Source organism: Pan troglodytes, chromosome 1 (genome assembly GCF_028858775.2).
Source record: "Pan troglodytes isolate AG18354 chromosome 1, NHGRI_mPanTro3-v2.0_pri, whole genome shotgun sequence".
Lineage (NCBI taxonomy): Eukaryota > Metazoa > Chordata > Mammalia > Primates > Hominidae > Pan > Pan troglodytes.
The window spans coordinates 110,764,001-110,784,909 of record NC_072398.2 but is presented as its reverse complement, the minus strand read 5'-3'; the positions used below and the strand labels follow the sequence as shown (position 1 = coordinate 110,784,909).

Here is a 20,909-nt window from a genome sequence, read left to right as displayed (position 1 = left end):
TTTCTGTTAGTAATTTCTTTCTTTCTCTATTTTTTTTAAGAGACAGGGTCTCATTCCTGACATGATTATAGCTCACTATAGCCTCAAACTCCTGGGCTCAAGGGATCCTCCTGCCTCAGCCTCTTGAGTAGCTAGGACTACAGGTATGTGCCACCTTGCCTGCCTCATTAAAAAATTTTTTTTTTGTAGAGACGGGGTCCTGGTATGTTGCCCAGGCTGGTCTCAAACTCCTGGCCTCAAGCAATCCTCCCACCATCGTTAATAATTTCTAATTTAATTTCATGATGGCCAGATAACATGTTTCATATGATTTAAGTCTAAATCCTCTTAAATCTATCAGTTCTTGTTTTGTGGTGCAGAATATGGTCTATATTTGTAAATGTATCATCTGCACTAGCAAAGCATGTGTATTCTGCTGCTGTTGGGTGGCATCTTCTAATAAATAGTAACTAGGCCAAGCTGGTTGAAAATACTGTTCATGTTTTCTATTACCTTACTGATTTTTTACTTAATTTTAAAATTAATTACTAAAAGGGGATGTTGAAATCTTGAACTGTAATTATAAAGTTGTCTATTTTCCTTTCAGTTCTATTGCTCTGATATCATTTCTCTTCCACCTGAAGAATTTCCTTTAACATTTCATTTTGTTTGTTGTTTGTGCATTTTGTCCAATCTTTAATATTTCTTACAGTGTATATCTGCTGCTGAAAACTTCTTTCACTTTTTGCCTGAAAATTCTTTATTTCTCTTTCATTTTTGAAGGATATTTTTGTTGTACATAGAAATCCAGGTTGGCATTTTTTTTTTCCTTGCAGCATGTTAAAGATGTTATTTGATGGACTCTGGCTTATACTGTTTCTGTGGATACTGCAGTCATTCTTTGTTCCCTTGCATGTAATTTATCTTTTTTTTCTGTATTTTGCATTTTCTTTTTCAAAAATTTTTATTTTATTTCACTTTATTTAGAGATGGGGTCTCACTATGTTGCCTAGGCTGGATTTGAACTTCTGGGCTCAAGTGATCCTCCCACCTCAGCTTCCTGCTGTGTTGAGATTACAGGCACATGCCAGCATGCCCAGCATCATTTTCTTTTTATCAATGGTTTTTTATAATCTAATTATGATGTCCTTTGATATGGTTTTCTTCACATTTCTTCTGCTTGGGATCTATTGAGCTTCTTAGATCTGTGCACTTATTATTTTCATCAAATTTGGAAACATTTCAGTCACTATTTCTTTTTTTTCTCCTTCCTCCACTTTGGCTTGATAGTTTGTCATGGGTAAATATAAATGCATCATAGTCCTGTTCTGCCTGTATTTCAATGTCTGAAAACAGCTGTTACATATTCCTCATCCAATTTCCAGTTCTTTATTACAAAAAGGTAAATCTAGTACTAGTTATGGTACTGGTACTTCATTGCAGAAGTAGAAATCTCTCCCCTCCCCATTGTCATCTGGTTGCTCAAAAAAAAAAAAAGTTCACTTTTTCAGTCATTTTCTTCTCTGTGCTTCAGTTTCATTAGTTTATATTGCTACGTGTTCAGGTTCACTGATCTTTTCTTCTCCAGTTTTGAATCTCCTGTTGAGTCCATTCAGTGAATTTTTAAGGTTCCACTTCATTCATACACACACACACACACACACACACACACACACACACATGAATATTTATATATAATTTTTCTCTTCATTATGTTGATACTGTTCTTTAAATCCTTGAGCATATTTCTAATAACTAAAACTCCTGGTATAGTAATGCCATCATGTGTCATTTCTGTTTCTTTTTTCTATCAGCTGACTTTTCTTTTGATTATGGGTCACATTTTCCTGCTTTTTGCAGGTCTAGTAATTTTTTATTAGATGCTGGACACTCTGAATATTTTGTTACACAATGTTTCCGTTTTGTTGTCTTTCTATTTTTTTGTTTGTTTGTTTGAGACGTAGTCTCGCTCTGTCACCAGGCTGGAGTGCAGTGGCACGATCTCGGCTCACTGCAACCTCCACTTCCCAGGTTCAAGCAATTCTCCTGCCTCAGCCTCCCAAGTAGCTGGGACTACAGGCACCCGCCACCACGCCCAGCTAATTTTTGTATTTTTAGTAGAGACGGGGTTTCACCATGTAGGCCAGGATAGTCTCGATCTCTTAACCTCATGATCCGCCTGCCTCAGCCTCCCAAAGTGCTGGGATTACAGGTGTGAGCCACTGAGCACAGACACTGTCTTTCTTTAAAGAGTGTTGATTTACTTCTTTCCTTCTTTCTTCCTTTTTTGCTAGCAGTTAAGTTGCATGCATATTCACTTGATCCTTTGGGGTCTTGCTTAATTAAGCTTTGTTAAAGCAGGCCTAGAGGAGCTTTATCTGACTATTTTAGCCCTGCTAGTAAGGGAGGACCCTTATGGGATTCTTCCACCAAGCTGATTAGAACTCAAATGTCTCCTGGCCCCTGGGTAAGCTCTGGGAATTGTTAAACTTAAAAGTCTGAGAGATTTTTTGGTTTAACCTTGAAGAGTCTGGTCCTACATATTCTCAGCTTAGTATTCAGCCACAGAGTCAAGGGGGTGCCTTTACAGATTGCTTGAGCTCTTTTTCTTCATAGCCCTCTCCTCTGTGACATTCTGTCCTGCAAATTCCAGATACCTCAGGCCTCTTGAACTCAGATTTCTGTCCCTTCAACTCAGAGTCCATTGTTGACTCTGCCTGGACTCTCCCTCCTTGTGCTGTGGTCCAGAAAGTGCCTCTAAGTAGAAAGTTGAGGAAATTATAGGATTCCTCTGTGTGTGGTCTCGTTTCTTCTTCTCTCAGGGATCATAGTCCTGTTCCACCTACAGCTCAGTATCTGACAATAATAGAAGTGCCCTCTTTTTTCAACGTTGTTGCTCAAATTGTTTCAGATTTTTGGAGTAAGTATCAAGCACCCCTTCTAGGTGGCTTCTATGTCCTTCTGATATGTCTCTATAATGTTTTAAGCACTATATACTTTCTGATACACTTATATGCTCCAAAGCTCATCTTGTACTTTCCTTGTACCAGACCTAGAATCAGAACTATCTCCAAGGAGACCTCAAACTTTTTAGGAAAGTATGATATTTAGAGATCACATGTGACCCTTCAGTATGCTACCTGCTACTGATGTGTCATTGCGTCTAGGTTCCTAGAGGGAGCTTTGGACACTTCAATTTGTGTGTAAGTTAAGAGGGCCTGTTGAGATCTAAAAGGGCTACAGCTGCTTGGACCCTGTGAAATGAAATAAAATAAATTTTAGCTCCCTTCTAGGATAAAAACCTCACACTGAGGAAACTGCAAAACTGGAACAATAAAATTAAAAGAAAAACTTAAGTGAAAGTGGCAGAGGGCAGTAGAAAAAAAAGACCTATCTTAGAAAGTACAAGTACATATTTTTATTATCTTGTTTTAACAAGGGAAGAGGAAGCTCTAGAGCTATGAAACTAAAAATGAGACATCCCATGCAGGCAAAATATCAAGTTACTTACAAAGGAATGAAAATTAGATTGCTACCAAACTCTTTAAGAGCAATGCTTTATGCCAAAAACAGTTAGATAGTTGACTAATATATTTAAGATAGTCAAGGAAAGAAAACGAGTCAAAAATTTTATATCTATCCAAACAAACATCAAAGTATAAAGGCCACAAACAAACTCCTAAGATGATCCTGTGAGCCTTTGCTGGGAAAATGAGTAAAGAAAAAGCTTTAGACAACTACAATTAGTGAAAAATAACAACATAAGGATTGGTGGTTATATTAAATATGTATTTACCCACAGAATAAAAGATAAATGATAATTATAAAGGAGGAAAGTACAGTAATGTAATGGCTATTTGCTTAGCCAATGTAGAACAACAGCCCAACTATCAAAAAAAGTAGGGTAAGAATGAGAAAAGCACATGCAAAGTGGAATACACTTACTGATTACCTTATATTTCGTAGGAATAAAAAGATATTACTTCAAGTCAGATGATGGGAGAGAAGGAAGGAAAAAGAAGAGATGACTAAGTAATTTTAATATTACTCATAGTAGAGACAGAAGCAAAAAAATAGGGAGGGAGGAACAAAGATTATTATATAAAGGTATCAAGGTAACCATTAAAAAAAAGATCCCTACAAACCTTCCTAAAAAGAGATCAAATAAAATAACTACACAGTGAAAAGCTTTTCATACAAAAGGCTTATATATGGTAAATATAAAAACCATGACAGAACTGAGGCTAAAGATATTGATCACATCAATAAAAATTTAAGAAGTTTCACACTGGCTACTGAGTAAAGTCTAGAACTATTTGTAAAGCAGAGATTCAGAGACTTTAAGAATAACAAGATGGACAAAGACACATCAGGCAAATACAAATTGAAATAAAGGCAGAAGTTACAATCTGCAGCTACAAGGTAGATTTGTAGGAGGAAATCATAGATAAGGAGGCAGATTAAAAAAACAAAAAATATTTTATGCGACGCTAAGGAGTCTGAACTTTGTCAGTAGAAATCTTTGAAGGATAAACTATAGATTTTGGACAAGAATCAGATGTCCACTTTATTTTTAAATTTTTTTCCCTTTCCTATAGTGCTGAGAAATGTGCACTTTAAAAACTGATTGAATCGAGGTGAAATGAGAGGGAGGAGATCCAGTTAGAATGGGGGAAGGGGACAAACACTGCTTGAGTGCCTCTCTAGGCCAAGCAGTTTACATATATGCTCTCATTTTAAATCCTAGTAACAGCTATATGAGGTAAGTCTTGTTATTCTAATTCTATATAGAGAGTTTCTGAGGATCAGGAACATTAAGTAACTTGCCCAAGTAAAGTAGCCAGTAAGATGCTAGAGTAAAGATTTTGAACTCAATTTTACTTAGCTCTTTGCCACTACATAGTCAAGGGAGGAAGGGAAGAAGCCACGGAGGGAGGGAAAAAAGAAATTATTCCAAGTAAGAGAGAGTCCCTTTCCTTTTTCTTCTTTTTTTTTTTTTTTTCTTGTTGGGGAAGGGGCAGATTTTAAAATTATTTTAAAATAAAGTTCTAATAAAATACTTGTTCTTGGTATGCAAGGCACTGGGAGCTAAAAAGTCTTCTTACTGCATAAGGCTTTACAAATTGATTTACAGGAATAAAATCTAGTTAACAACATGTAAAAATATATATTTTTTTTTTTCGTTTTTTTCTTTTTTTTTGAGTTGAGGGTCTTGCTCTTGTTGCCCAGGCTGGAGTGCAATGGCATGATCTCGGCTCACTGCAATCTCCGCCTCCTAGGTTCAAGCGATTCTCCTGCCTCAGCCTCCCAAGTAGCTGAGATTACAGGCGCCTGCCACCATGCTCGGCTAATTTTTGTATTTCTAGTAGAGATGGGGTTTCACCATGTTGGCCAGGCTAGTCTCAAACTCCTGACCTCAGGTGATCTGCCCACCTCAGCCTCCCAAAGTGCTGGGATTACATAATCTTAAATTCTAGTCATCACTTTTTAAAACTCACAATATAGAATCTTCCAGTTTTTCTACTTTCTACTTTTTTTTTTGAGACGGAATCTCGCTCTTTCACCCAGGCCGGACTGCAGTGGCGCTATCTCGGCTCACGGCAAGCTCCGCCTCCCGGGTTCACGCCATTCTCCTGCCTCAGCCTCCTGAGTAGCTGGGATTACAGGCGCCTGCGACGCGCCCGGCTAATTTTTTCTTTTTTTGTATTTTTAGTAGAGACGGGGTTTCATCGTGTTAGCCAAGATGGTCTCGATCTCCTGACCTAGTGATCCGCCCGCCTCAGCCTCCCAAAGTGCTGGGATTACAGGTGTGAGCCACCGCGCCCGGCCTTTTTTTTTTTTAGACAGAGTATCGCTCTGTCACCCAGGCTGGAGTGCAGTGGCATGATCTCGGCTCACTGCAACCTCCTCTTCCTGGGTTCAAGCGATTCTCCTGCCTCAGTCTCCCAAGTAGCTGGGATTATAGGCGCCCGCCACCACACTCGGCTAATTTTTTTATTTTTAGTAGAGATGAGGTTTCACAATGTTGGCCAGGCTGGTCTTGAACTCCTGACCTCAAGTCCACCCACCTCGGCCTCCCAAAGTACTGGGATTATAGGTGTGAGCCACTGCACCCGACCCAGTTTTTCCATTTTTCTACTTTTAAAAACAAAACCTCTCAAGTTCTTTGAAAATTTTTCTTATCCAATTTTTGTTTCATTCTTGTTCCCAACTTAGTCTTCACAATTTCATGTGAAATACTCCATCAAACTATCTGTAGATGTTTAATTAGTTAAGAAAGGACATTTCTGCTTCAGTTCTTTTATTCCATCACATACTTACATGGAATGGTTCTCAAGTAGAGATTATCTCTGATCACTTGCTGCAGTTTGTGGTCAATTGATCCTTTTTGAAACTGAAGACTTAGGTAATGCCGCAAATCTTTATTAATGACTTTGCCTGGAGCAAAGACAAAAAAAAAAACAGAAAATAAATGCATAATTTTTAGACGTTCACTTAAATATAGAAGCTAGTAACTGAATACTCTTAAACCAGTTAGCTATAAACAGGATAAAGAAATCAGAGAATTTTACTAAAAAGAAAAGAACACCAAATTATTTATAGGTACTATAATTAAAATATGTACCTGCCATATAATGTGGGAATAATTTTACATGGTAAGGGAGGGAGAAGGTACAGGTCAGAGAAGGTGACAAAAATATTCAGAGTAATTTCATTTAGTCCCATGGCTTTAAATACTATCTATATAATGATAACTTCCACATTCATATCATGTATCCATCCTTGATCTACCTCTGCCAAGCTCTAAACTCATCAAACTGATGCATATATATTGCAAATATATTTGGAAGTCAAATAAGCACCTCAAGTTTCAGATAGCCCAAACAGAACTTTTAATTTCATCTGCCCCCAATGTTTCCTCCCCAACATTTTCCCTATTGTAGAAGGCACCATCAACTTGCAAAACAATCTCGAAATCTAGAAGTCATCCTTGATTTCTCCTTTTCACTTCTACCCATCCAGATCCAACACATTAGCAACTTTTGTCGGTTCTACTTCCAAGACATATTTGACTTTTCTTCATTTCATTTGCCACCACCCTAATCTAGGCCACCACTGATTCCTCATCTGGAATTCTGTCCCAGCCTTCTAATCGGCATTATTCTTGTCTCCTTCCTGCTGCCCACCACTTAGAAGCCAGAGTGAGATTTAAAACATAAATCTGATAATTACTACTCTGTTTAGGGTCCCCTCAGATATCTTATACTTGCAACAAAATCTAAAATCCCGAACAGGGACTAGAAGGCCCTACATGTTCTGGCTCCAGCCATCCCTGATCCTAATTTGGTCACTCTTCCCACTGTCAAACACTGCTCCACCTATTCTTGGCCATCTTTCTGATCTTCGAAAAGGCCAAACTGGCCCTACCTTAGGGTCTTCTTCCTATCACTAGATTGAACAGGCATTTTCTGTCCACTTGCTTGACTCCTAGATACAATGTGAATAATTAAGAAAGTCAAAAATTTTCTATTATTTGTGGGGAAAATGGGAAATAAATAGAGAGATATAAGGGCTCTCAAAGAAATATTAAGCAGAAAAAACAGGATTGCAGAAATCTGATAGCAATGAATTTATAGTAAGGGTTGAACTTAAAATGAAACTCCAAACAGTCCAAACCATTGTTCATTAGACAAGGCTTCAGATAATTAGAAAAAATCAATGCTAAGGCAAAATAGATTATTTTATTGAATAAGAACAGTTGATTAAAGTATACTCTTTTATTTAGAGCAACGCACTTATGACAAGTTTAGATAAACCAAATACTATTGATCAGCTAATTTTTTTAACTATTATTCCACAATATTACATTTCTAACTCCCTCTTTTGCTCTTCTCATATGTATAAATGAACATAACCTATGCAAGACGGTGTTAATATAAGCAGGAAATCAGTGTGTGTCAAAAGTTCAGCAAACATATTCAGATCCTAAACTAATAAACACAAACCCTAAAAAGTCCTTCTTTTGTCTTGCTAAAAATAGATGCTGAGCAAGGGGGAGCCTTTGTGATTTTAATAAACCTGAAAGATATTTACCAGGATGAACACAGAAGAATCTCTGGTCCCAGAGGTTGTTTCTATTAAGCATTTAGGGATCCCACTAACCCAAGCCTTATTTAGATAAAAATAATATTATTTCATTTTTTAAATGTATAATACAGAATCATACAGTATACTATTCATCACCGGATAGAATAAAATGCTAATTTATAATCAATACTGTATAGTCTCATTACTTATTGAACAAAAATATACCAAATAATGAATTCATTAAGTATTTTTAAAATCAGGTAAGAGATGTCTCAAATGTTTTGTAAATGTTATACAAAAGTTTTGGTAGATCGCTATATAGTTGTCTAAAGGTGTTTTGTGATATTTGGGGAAGTTTGGTTAGGGTTTTTGAATGGACAGAGAATGCATCATGGTTTTTTCCCCCACTTAAAAACAACATAATGTAGGCTCCGACATCTAAAAATCTGCTATACAACATATTTTCAGAAAAAGACTTAATTTGGATAAAAGATAATACATGAATAATTTAAAAAGACAGTCTGACTCAATACTTTGTTTTATTAACTCACGATTTCCTTTTTTTTTAAATTTGAAGCTTTACTGTCAGATATGGTATAACGTACAAAGATAACTATAAAATGCTAAAAACTCAGATTGCATTTTAATCTATAAAATAACAACCATTAAATTAGATATAATTAAGGACAAAGCCACAATAAAATCATAAATTACAGCATAATGGGTCTCTTAAGGCAAAATAATTGAAACAACTCAATTCTTGCTTTTTTTTTTTTTTTTTTAGATGGAGTCTCACTCTGTCGCCCAGGTTGGAGTGCAGTGGCGCAATCTTGGCTCACTGCAAGCTCCGCCTCCTGGGTTCACGCCATTCTCCTGCCTCAGCCTCCCGAGTAGTTGGGACTACAGGCGCCCGCCACCATGCCTGGCTAATTTTTTGTATTTTTTAGTAGAGACGGGGCTTCACCGTATTAGCCAGGTTGGCCTCGATCTCCTGACCTCATGATCTGCCCACCTCGGCCTCCCAAAGTGCTAGGATTACAGGCATGAGCCACTGTGCCTGGCCTCAATTCTTGTTTTAAGGGCCTACAAGATCTTAAGACTGAGAGGCCAAGGCTGGAATTGCACTCTGTTTTTCACCGTTCATTTCTACTGGGATTCTGGATGTAACACCGAGACGAACAGTTGTAAAGAAAAGTGTGAGGGACAATTTTGTAAGTGTGATATTTTGGCTGGGTGCGGTGGCTCATGCCTGTAATCCCAGCACTTTGGGAGGCCGAGGCAGTTGGATTACTTGAGGTCAGGAGATCGAGACCAGCCTAGCCAACATGATTAAACCCCATCTCTACTAAAAATACAAAAATTAGCAGGGTGTGGTGGTATGTGCCTGTAATCCCAACTACTCCAGAGGCTGAGGCAGGAGAATCGCTTGAACCTGGGAGGCAGAGGTCGCAGTGAGACAAGATTGTGCGGCTGCACTTCAGCCTGGGCAACAGAGTGAGACTCTGTCTCAAAAATGAACAAATAAATAAATAATTGTGATATTTTATGTAAACATCTGCAAGTATTCAAAAAAGTTATCACACTTTTTTGAGGCTAGAAACAAAATATTACAAGCATCAAAGAAATATCAATTATGAAAGTTTAATAAGTTAACTATGGACTTGCATTCTTTAAAAGTAACAATTAATTAAAAAATATATCGGATGTAGCAGCCATCATGGACTGCCAAAAGAACTTCCTAAGGGGACAAAATATACGGTTCTCTCTTTGATATGATTCCAGGGAATTTGTATTTTTTAAAAAAATATGTAAATATCTTGAACAGGCAGCTGACTGTGGGATTACCAGAAGGCCAACAGACACATTAACTCAGAAAGACACTGCTGAATATATCTGTATTATCAATTTGTATATGAACATCTGCCTTTTGTTTAGGGATAGTTCACAGGAATGACATTTCAAGGGTATGAAAAACATCCAAGTGAGCTTACTATAGTTGTTACTGAACAAAGAAAAGATTCTTCATAACGTTAGCATTCTTAACATAGCCAGACTTTGCTCTAAATGCTAATATTATGCCTTGGCTTCTAAGTAATTTATAAGTCAAGGTTACATATGTAAATTAAAAACAGATTTATATATCTTACAAATACAGCTTGGTTGCAAAAAAGTCCCTAACAGAAACCTTAATCATGAATAAATCCAGGAACTCAAGTTTCAACATACAAATCCTTAAAAAAACTCGTTAACTACAAATCCATACTTTCTGAATATATGCAAATTAATGTTCACCACCAGTTCTCTGTGAGGAACCAGTATATAAAGTAACTATTATTTAACTAAATGCTGGGCATGCTGGCATGGCAATGGCCAGGCAAGCAGCTGTAAATCAATCTAATTACAATCTAATTTCATCATGTTTCCACAAGGATAGTTAAGGAAACACTGTCAACCACTTGGCGAAAGTCAAGATACAACATGTCTTTACTATTCTCTAATCCAATAGCAATTATACAACTAAAAATAAAGCAAAAAAAAAAAAATGAGGTCAGTTTGGCATGTCTTATTCTTATAAATTCATATTGATTCATGGTGATCATCCCATTCTCTTCTAAACACAATATTTCATTTTTTTACAATCTCTTCAAATTTTACCACAGTTTAAAGTAGGGAATTGGTCTTGGGTTTTTGCAATATACTTTATTCCTTTTTGGAAACTAGGACATTTGTCTCTCTCTTGTCTCCAAGTATTTACCCCATATTCTCAGTGATTTTGTAAAACAAAACAAAACAAAACAAAACAAAACAAACAAACAAACAAACAAAAAACTATATTTTGTTAAAAAAAAAAAAGTGACAATAACCCTACGATTATACCTGAGTCCGTCAACTCCTGGGAGGCAATACATTTCAGTATTGAAAATTTAAATTTATTTAAAGTGAATGATACTCCATCTTCTCATATTTTTTGTTTGTTTGTTTAATTTCCTCTGTTTCAGGTTGTTTGTTTTACCTTTTACTATAGGAAAAGGATTTCTGCTATTGCAAGATTATAGAAGCAAAGTAAGAATTGTATAGGTCTGATTTTTACCTGTAAACAGACATTAAGAATATCTTCTTCAGACAGTGAGCTATCTCTTCCCTCTTGTTGCTCTTGCTCCAAACACAGCCTTAAAAGCTCTTTGTGCACTCTGAGGCATCTTAGTTCCTTTTAAATTTTGGCCTTTGAAGAGAAAATTCTTAAATGTTTATTTCTTAAAGTCTTAGCACTGTATAACTGTGTGATGATTATGTGCTCCTTTCATCTATTAATCATGCACATCCTTTAAGAAACCTGAGCTGTTCAGGGCATTTTGTACACCTATAAGAATTTCTTCTAATAATTTTTCTTTTAGAACTCTCTAGCCTTGAAATCACAGCCATAGATGCTATAATCTTGCAAATATCTGTTTTCCTTAAAGGCAAAGGATGGGCATAACCATGTTTCAGTTCTCTTCTTTACAATGATGTCTGTAAGACAACTTGGTGACTTTCCCAATAAACTGTTCAATACAACCACATCAACACACAACCAATATTACAAACTAGTCCTTTTCCATTAGACCAGGACTCAGAATAGCAGTCCCTCTTATTACTTCTTCTACCTCATGAGATCTATAGCAGTAAGGGAAGCCTCCATGAAAGTGGTGAGATTAGCCTAATGCCAGACTGGCTCCCTGGCTCAAGGAAGGGGATCCCTAAAAAATAATAAATCAAACTGTCTACTTCTTTGTAAAAATAAAAGTATTTACAATGCTTTTCTAGATAATCAGTATCTATACATTTCATAGTAAAACATATTCATTCTATGGCACAAAAGCTGTTCAAAAATACCATATACATTGTTAAACATAAATTGTCAGCTATCTAAAGGCCAAGGCCATGGTTTATTTTTATTGATTTAGTTTAGTTTTTATAGATTTAGTGTGTACCTAGAAAATAGAATAAGTGAATCAGTTTAATTTTTTTTTTTTTTTTTTAGATGGGGTCTCACTCTGTCAACCAGGCTGGAATGCAGAGGTGCGATCTCGGCTCACTGCAACCTCCGCCTCGGGGGCTCCAGCAATCCTCCCACCTCAGCCTCCCAAGTAGCTGGGACCACAGGCACATGCCACCAGGCCAGGTTAATTTTTGTATTTTTGGTAGAGACAGGGTTTTGTCATGTTGCCCAGACTGGTGTCAAACTCCTGAGCTCAAGTGATCCGCCTGCCTCAGACTCCCAAAGTGCTGGCTGGGATTACAGGCATGAGCCACCATGCCTGGCCTTAATTTGTATTTTTAACTATTCATTTGACCCTCTCCATCCTTGAATACATGAAATTTTAGAAGACAGTGCTCACTTAACTGATACAGCACTCTTTAATAGTCTATCTACAAGTTTATGTTAAACTGTGTTTCTTCAACAATGAAACTGATTTTATTTTGGCTCAGTCAAAACACTAAAATAAATTCTTCATCAATTTCTTCAATTCTTCATTAAAGCAGCAAGCTCTATGAGTCTTTAAAGTAGGTTTTAATTACAGTTTATATGTCAATTCATCAAATTCTGTTCTTTATTAACATTTTAAAACATATTCACAAAATGGTATCTGGACTGAAATATAAAATAAGGCTAAGCTAACCATTTGAATCGATTATCTTCTGGCACCATTGGGTATAACAAGTCTACAGCAGGAAAAGCCAAAAACACTTCTTTCTGTGGAAGAGGCATAGGAATGAGAGACAAGAACAAGAAATGGAAATGCTGATGACTAGGGCTGTTATTTTAGAATTATTATCATTATTATATACATATTAATTATATTTATTATAGTATATGCTATATGTTTTAACTCACTCCTCATGATAACCTTTGAAGTAGGTGTTATTATTATTCCCATTTTATAGGTAAGAAGCTAAAGTTTTGAGAAGTCAAGTAACTTGGCCAAGGTTACACTGCTAGTAAGTGACAGACCTGGGATGTGAACACAGTCAATCTGTCTTCAGAGCCTACACTGTAAACATTGTAAGCGCTGTCCTAGAATATCCCTGTTTCTTTCTCTCTCTCCCTCTCTTTTTCTGTGTGTTTGTGTGTGTGCACACGCGTATGTACTTGTGTGTGTAAGAGACATGGTCCCTTTTGATGAATTTCTTCTTTTGCATAAGCTTATAGAGTACAGGTTTCCTGTTTCATAACAGCCTACTTTTCCATGACACAGTCTAGTCATTTCTGAGTTCTGAGGAGTAGGTACTTAGGGCTAAACACAGTGAATGAGAGTGAGCCCAAAGGGAACTTAAAGTCTTGCAGGGAAGATAAACATTGAAGAAGAAATTTCAAACGTGGAAACATTATAAAAGAGAAGTACAGGAGTTCCTCTTTATCTGACGTTTTGTCTTCCACGGTTTCAGTTACCCACAGTCAGCCTTGGTCTGAAAGTATTAAATGGAAAGTTCCAGACATAAACAATTAATGAGTTTTAGATTGCATGCCATTCTGAGTGCTGCAATGAACTCCCATACCGTCCTGTTCCATCCCGCCTGGGATGTGAGTCATCCCTTTGTCCTGCTGTATCATCTCTATATCCATGCCATACATGCTACCCACACATTAGTTACTCAGTAGCTATCTTAGTAGCTGTCTGGGTTATTAGATCAAAAAACATAGTATATGTAGGATCTGGTACAATCCATGGTTTCCGGCATCCACTGGGATTACAGGAGTGAGCCACCACATCCAGCCTTAAATAAACTTTTTTCTTTAAAAACATTTTTCTTCATAGCTTTTGTTTTTCAAATTTTCTGCAGTGAAAATATGTTACTATAATGAAAAAAAAAGTTTTACAAACTAAAAACCAAATTTTGAAAAATTGTGCCCTTTAAAGGTCATTAATGGAAAAGGAGGCCTAACATAGTGGACCATTATGACGAAAAACTTCCAAGTTCTACATGAAAGCTGAGACTATTTGTGTAGGCTTTTCTTTGGTCAGCTGTCTTCAAAATAAATATTATTTTCACCATTCCTAGGATAAATTGCAATCATTTCTCTTCTAACTGAAACTCTCAGTCAACGGATAAACTAAAGAACTAAAACCCATGTTTGAAAAATAAGATGGAAATCATCATTCTAGACAAGACACAACAAAATCACCACAACCTCCCCTTAAAAGGTCATATATCAGGAAGGGCAAAGTAAGATGGGACCTTCCTAGCAGAACAGAGTAGAAAAAGTGAAAAAATAAATAATCAAAATTGGGTCCTTTTCTTTTCTAAACTTTTTATGGGATTATGAACATTTAGTACTTAAAAAAACAGCATTTTAGAAGTGTTATCCTGAGGCTATTTACAATTTTTTCTTTGTGACGCTCACATCCGGAATCATTAGCAAACCTGTCGTAATGCTAGATAACCAATGCCTGGCTGGCACACCAATAACTGAGTCATATTATATGCTTCATCCTTTTGACAGGAGGGTACAAAACCATCTATTGTGCACTGTCATTTTCACTGAAAACAGAATAACTGGGTTTAGTAGTCTTTACAAATCAAAGTTATGTGCTTCAACAGAATGTCCAAGACTTGAGGTGGAAGATCTGTTACTGATATTTCATTACAACAGCTAATAAAGAGACAGCTGAAAGGGAATATTGACCCAAAAAAGATGATAATTAGAGAATTCATAGTGTATTTTAAGAGACTTCATTATTGTAAACAATTTCAACCTCTGGATTCAGGCAGTAGGCTGATATAATTAACCAATATGAAAGGAACAATTTAATAGTCTTCTTTTCTCTGATAGCTTTTAAAAATATATACTGACCCTCAGAACTTTTCTGCAGTAAATGGTTAAAGATCCCCAAAATTCTATTACACATCAAAAGTAATCTGAGTCCAGAGAGAGTCAACATACATTCAACAAACAAAATAATTTAAGTATTTCCAATTTCCATTTCTAATCTCTCTTTAATCAATAACACATTTAAAATATTTTTTAAAATGATCCTTCAAAATGTAAAATGTCTGCTCAAGAACTGGAAGAGTCTTCTAGGCAACATGACAATATAAGTCACTTTTACAAAAATCCCTCTTTTCAACACAGAAAATGAGAAAAAATAATCAAAAATGAAAGAAAAAATTTATTATCTCTTAAAAAAGTTATCAACTCCAGAAAATACAAAACAATTTGGACTACACTGAGGGAATGCCAGAAGCTGACGAGCAACTCTCTAGCTCATAAGGACAGCACGTTTTGCAAACTCTGAATAGAAAATATCCGGAAGGCCTCCACTGACATCCCCAGTTTACGTGAGCTATCAGAAAGCACGGCGGGACTGAAGGTGGAACTCACTGGCCAAACTCATTGGCCATTTTTCTTCTGTACAAGGTTCTTAACTGGGAGGTGTGATGTCAGTAGGCAAACCTTCTTCAAAGCTGCAGACGACAGTAACTTGAGAGTGGAATAGTACATGACAAAAAGTGTATGAGCTGTGGCAGAGTACCTTCTAATTCACCATGAGTTCACCCTGAAGCAGAGGGAGCCAAATGAAGCCACCATGCCTACTCTCAACAGGGAAAGCAAAAATTCCCAATGCCTAGGAGCAAAAGACAAAAATTCATAGAGAAACGGAGATAAAGCTACCAAAATGTTCCCTCAGCTCTAGCTCCCTCCTTACCCACTACTACCAATGCAGGGATTTTAATAGCTAAATAGAGGCTATCTGCTATCTATATCAAGCTGAAGACTTCATGTGCTAATGGTAAGAGCCAAGTGGTACCAAGGTAAACTGAAAAGGTAGTCAAGAAATAGCACTAATGGGCTTTATGTAAAGAAGTAAGAAAATTAGACTGGCATATTAAAAAAGTAACTGTGTGTGGAGAATGTACAGGGGGGCAAGAATAGCTATGGGGCATGCAATTAAACAGTGAGGGCCACTGTCCAGGTAAGAGATGATTTTGATTTACAGTGGTAGTGAAAGAGAAAAGGAGATGGATTTGAGATTCACTGTACAAACCCATATATATGAAGAGTTTTTCAATATCAAAAACTATCCTTAGAAGAGGAAATCATCTTATATTTGAACCTTAGAATATTTCAGATTACAGACTGACATACAAATTATTTTGTTCTGAAAAATCACAAAGTACTGTCTGGAACAGTCATGTTAGCTGGAACCAACAACAATTGCTTCAAGAGATAATTTGACACAACTGGTAAAAAAAAAGAAAAAAGTAAGCAAAGTAAGAAGATTCAGTAATTATTCCATGACGTATTACCTCCCTGCTGTGTGTGTTAGATGTCACCATCAAGCAATATTTCAGTGATCATTTGAAAAAAGCGATTCAGTCCATGCTTAGGTAACAGGATCATGAATATATGCCAACAGAAAAAGTAGGGGGAAAAATTGTGCCCTAATTGTACTTGGAACTGAGACAGCATTATACACAGATTCAAAAAATACATTATCTCAAACAACTAAGATGGAAGGGAGGAGGAAATGATCTGGAAAACTGTATTAGATGACTCATTCCAGTGTTGAAAAAGCACCAACAAAATTTTTGTATGACACAGTGGCAAATCCTGTATCTCTAAATTGTGAGTTTAAATATATGTATAATTAAATTAAATATTAGAAGTAGAAATTTGATTATATCCCTAACAGTTAGATTCATACTGTCTAATCAAATTAAAAAAAAAAACACATGTCTTCTAGTAATTGTGGACAGCTTAAGAACAGACTCTTCTTGTATTTGGCTATACATGGGATTGTGGGTAGAAACCATAATACTTGGTGGTACATTTGACAGGAAGACTCAGGGAGAGAGGGAGAGACAAAAAATAATAATGACTCCAGGTTTCTCATTTGAGAAACCAGGTAAATTTAAGTTCTATTTAAAGAAAAATAGAAAGGAGAAGAACAGGTTTCAGAATTGAGGCAGGAAATCAGGTTGGTTTGGGGCATGTTGTTTTGATATGTTGGTGAGACGGACACCTTGTAGAAATATCAAGTAGGTTGTTGGATATAACTATGTGGAATTCAGAGAAGAGCTCTGAATTTAGGGCTGGAAATTGGAAGACTTTACCTCACAGAGAGTAACTGACAATAATCTAGCTTTGAAAGAGATGTGCGGTAATAAGTATTTTCATGCACTATTAATGAGGGCATACAGTTGCACAACGTTTCTGAAAGGCATTATGGCAATATCTATTAACATATACTTGCATATCCTCTTAGAAAAAGATCTACTAAGGTAATATTCAAATACAAATGTAAAAAAATGTGTCCAACTATAGGGAACTGATGAGTACATCATTAATAATGAAACGTGTCTTCAACTACTGATTTATAATGTTTATATTGAGTTAAAAAAAAGAGGAAGGTGCAGAATAGCATTTAGTATACAATATTTACAAAATTGGTACACGTTTCTTATATGTGTATGCAAAACATATTCTAAAATGTGCTTATTTCTCAGTGGCAAGACAATGAAGAATTTTTATCCTCCTCTTCATAACTTTCTATTGAGAGGTTTTTTTTTTTTAAGCGAACAACAAAAGTATACCATTTTTTAGAAATCTATAAAGCTTCTGTTTTTTCCCCTATTCTTTTAAGTGCTTAAGAATTAGAGCAAATATAATCTTTGAGGCAAACAATAAAAACAAGAGAATAAGACCACCCTGGCCGAGTACAGCTTGCTTTCAAATTTCAGAGCTGCATAACTAGGAACACATGTCAAAGCTGAGCACCATCCCAGGCTTCAGACCAAACAATTAAGCTAGAGAAGTCAGTCCTGGTTGACTTAAGCCTGTAATTTGGTTACTGAAATGAATACTAACTGGGCCTTTTGCAGGCCACTTACACAACTGGTTCCTCTACCCCGACCCAGTGACTGAATACCATATGGTGATTTAAGGCAATTTACTGTTAAGACCACATCTTAGGGATTAGTAAATTACGTACAAGAAAACATGGACAGGAGAAAAACAATTAAACAGTCTGATTCCAATAAAAATACTTCCCATAAAAAAGAAAAAAAAATCACATGATAGAGGTGATCATTACTTTCTCCCTTAAAATAAATAAAACGAAGAGGACAGAAGGGTAATAAAACAAAATACCAAGCACTATGCTAGGCATGGGGGATATAAAAATCACAAAGTAATACCTGTCTTTGATGTCATAATGGTCACCCCAGTGTTATAGTATCATAAACCAGTCTAAACAAATAACTACAAAAGCCAGTTAAGAAGCATGTACAAGGTACATAGGAGTATGTACCCAAGAGAAAATAATTGTGACTGGTAGGGGAAGCCAGGCAACATAGACTGGAAGAATGAATGGAGAGGATAGATAGAGGGAGCACAGTGGGCATTCCAGGCAGGAGAAAGGGCATGCTGAATGGCATGGAAGGAAAGGCAAGGCCGCAAGGGATTATATGACTAGAGTGATAGGCGGGAGGCTCAGATGAAAGAAGGATCTAACTCATGACCTTAAAGGATTAGAGCATTACTCTGTGGTGAAGTCACTAAATATTTTACCAGGATGCATGACATAGCCAGACTTGTGTTTTAGATGGATCATTCTGGCAACAATGTGGACTATGGGAAAAGCAGAACAGTTGGAGGGCACTAACAGCAGCACAGGATAAATTTAGCCACAAACCAATTAATACTGGCAGTAGAAGCAGCATTAGAAGAATCAACGCAGCAGAAAATTGTATTGGTGAAATAGGAGGCAGAGTCAAGAAACATACTAAACATAAGAAATTAGCTGAGACGTGAAGTGAATGAATGCTCACAGATGTGCAGGGGAAGTGCTGTGATTCAAACTTCAAATTATAGGTGTCCCTGCAGGAGAAAAGAGAATGAACTAAATGTTTAATAAACAAGAAGCACAGTTGAAGAAAACTCAAAAATTAAAAAGAAATTACATTGAAATGAGAATATTAATATTCACCGTGTCCCAAGAAAAAGGAAAAAACAACAGCATCATAAAGACAAATTTAAATTCTTTAGCTATGGGGACGGGGAATCTGATTCCAAAAAAAAAAAAAAAAAGAAAAGATATTTAAACAGTCCAAATCAAGGGAGATTAAGATGAAAACTCTGTGATGAAAGACACGGTGTGTTATCTGTATTCCGTTCGCTTGGCAACAAGGTCTTTCTGAGTTGTGGTGGTAATGGTGGTTTTAAATTAATAGATATATAGCTAAATTTCATCTATCTTTTTATCTTTATTTTTCAACTTTTACTTTAGGTTCGGGGGATACACGTGCAGGTTTGTTACATGGGTAAATTGAGTGACTCTGGAGTATGGTATACAAATGATCTTGTCACAAACCCAGACAGCGAGCATACTACCCAATAAGTAGTTTTTTGACTCTCACTCTCCTCCCACCCTCCACCCTGAAGGAGACCCCAGGGTCTATTGCTCTCCTCTTTCTATCCATGTGTACTCAATGTTTAGCTACCATTTATAAATGAAAACATGTGGATTTGGTTATCTGTTGTTGTGTTAATTGATTTAATGTAATGGCCTATAGCTGCACTGAAGTTGCTGCAAAGGACATGATTTTGTTCATTTTATGGCTGCATAGTATTCCATGGTGTATATGTACCACATTTTCTTTTATTTTTTTCTTCAGAGAGACACGAAACAAGTAATCCGGAGGTCTATGACTAAAGCTAAAAGAAAACCATATAACTTAGAGCTGCTGTAGGCAAATACTAATACTACGTTATTTAGCTACTGTGATGAAAAAATAAACAGGTGTCACATGAGAAAAAACAAGGCACACAGGTAACGAGACCAATAGATACAGGGGAGAGGTACAATCCACACACCACCTTATTTTTCATGGTCAAAATGAATGGATGTCAGAAGTTACTGCTTTCTAGAGAGATGTAAATTAATCTCAATTCAGTTGGAAAAAGTCTGTTGTAAGTTCAAGTAAGCACTAACATCAATTCTTTGTAGCTCTTCAATAACATGCATCTTCATATATTACGTGATTCTATTACCTTGTTTTTGACATGATGAGACAGATTTACAATACACACACTTAAAATTAACATTTCCAAGCTCTCTAATAAATAATTCACAAGTACCTTAACCTCAGTAAACACGAGATACTTTGTTAAATTTTAAATTCAAAATTAAAACCGAATACACTTTTGTTGCTATTGAAGAATACTATCGTATTTAAAAGAGGGACCAGTAGGCAAAAAGTGCCACTGAGGAGAAATTATTCTTAGAGATCAGGATTTTTAAAGAAACAGATGTGACAATTTAGAAGAGACATTAAAAAATAAGACAACTGACAATTAAAAAGCTGTTAGTGATAAGATTATGAGTGGCTATGCTCTGTCTTTACACTTTTGTCTTAAATGTTGTTACCATTTTTGCAACTTAAAAAAAAAAGTAGAAAAGGTCCAATACAAACATGCAGGTAACACTATAAAGACAAAGATAATATATATATAAATACTGACTGAAAGGGAATTTGCAGACATGGAGATAAAATTTCATGTTCAATTCTGTTTCTGGGAAGCTGTTTATATATAATATAAAAGTTTAATAACTGCAATACAAACATTCATATTTGACTCTATAAAATGAATATACAATTTTTCTTTCTTAGCAAAGTATAAATAGTCTTTAAGCAGTAGGGCTATATTTATGTGATAATTATTTTAATTAAATTGCCTAACTCAATTCAGTGAAGAAACCAATTTAACTGATTTTATTGGTTAAATTACTAATTTCTAATTACGTAGCTCTTATTGTATTATGGTATATTATAAAATTTAAAAGAACCACTGATGTTTG

The 20,909-nt window shown here is 36.1% G+C and overlaps 1 protein-coding gene across 3 annotated transcripts in view; it reads right to left on the bottom strand.

The window, feature by feature from the left end:
• MAGI3 (membrane associated guanylate kinase, WW and PDZ domain containing 3) overlaps positions 1-20,909 on the bottom strand; it is a 293,182-nt gene that overhangs the window by 136,229 nt on the left and 136,044 nt on the right. For all 3 annotated transcript variants that reach the window (XM_024347852.2, XM_063814730.1, XM_024347856.3), the window contains exon 2: positions 6,301-6,417. In XM_024347852.2, the coding sequence (XP_024203620.2) occupies positions 6,301-6,417 (117 nt within the window). The remainder of the gene's footprint in view (positions 1-6,300; positions 6,418-20,909) is intronic.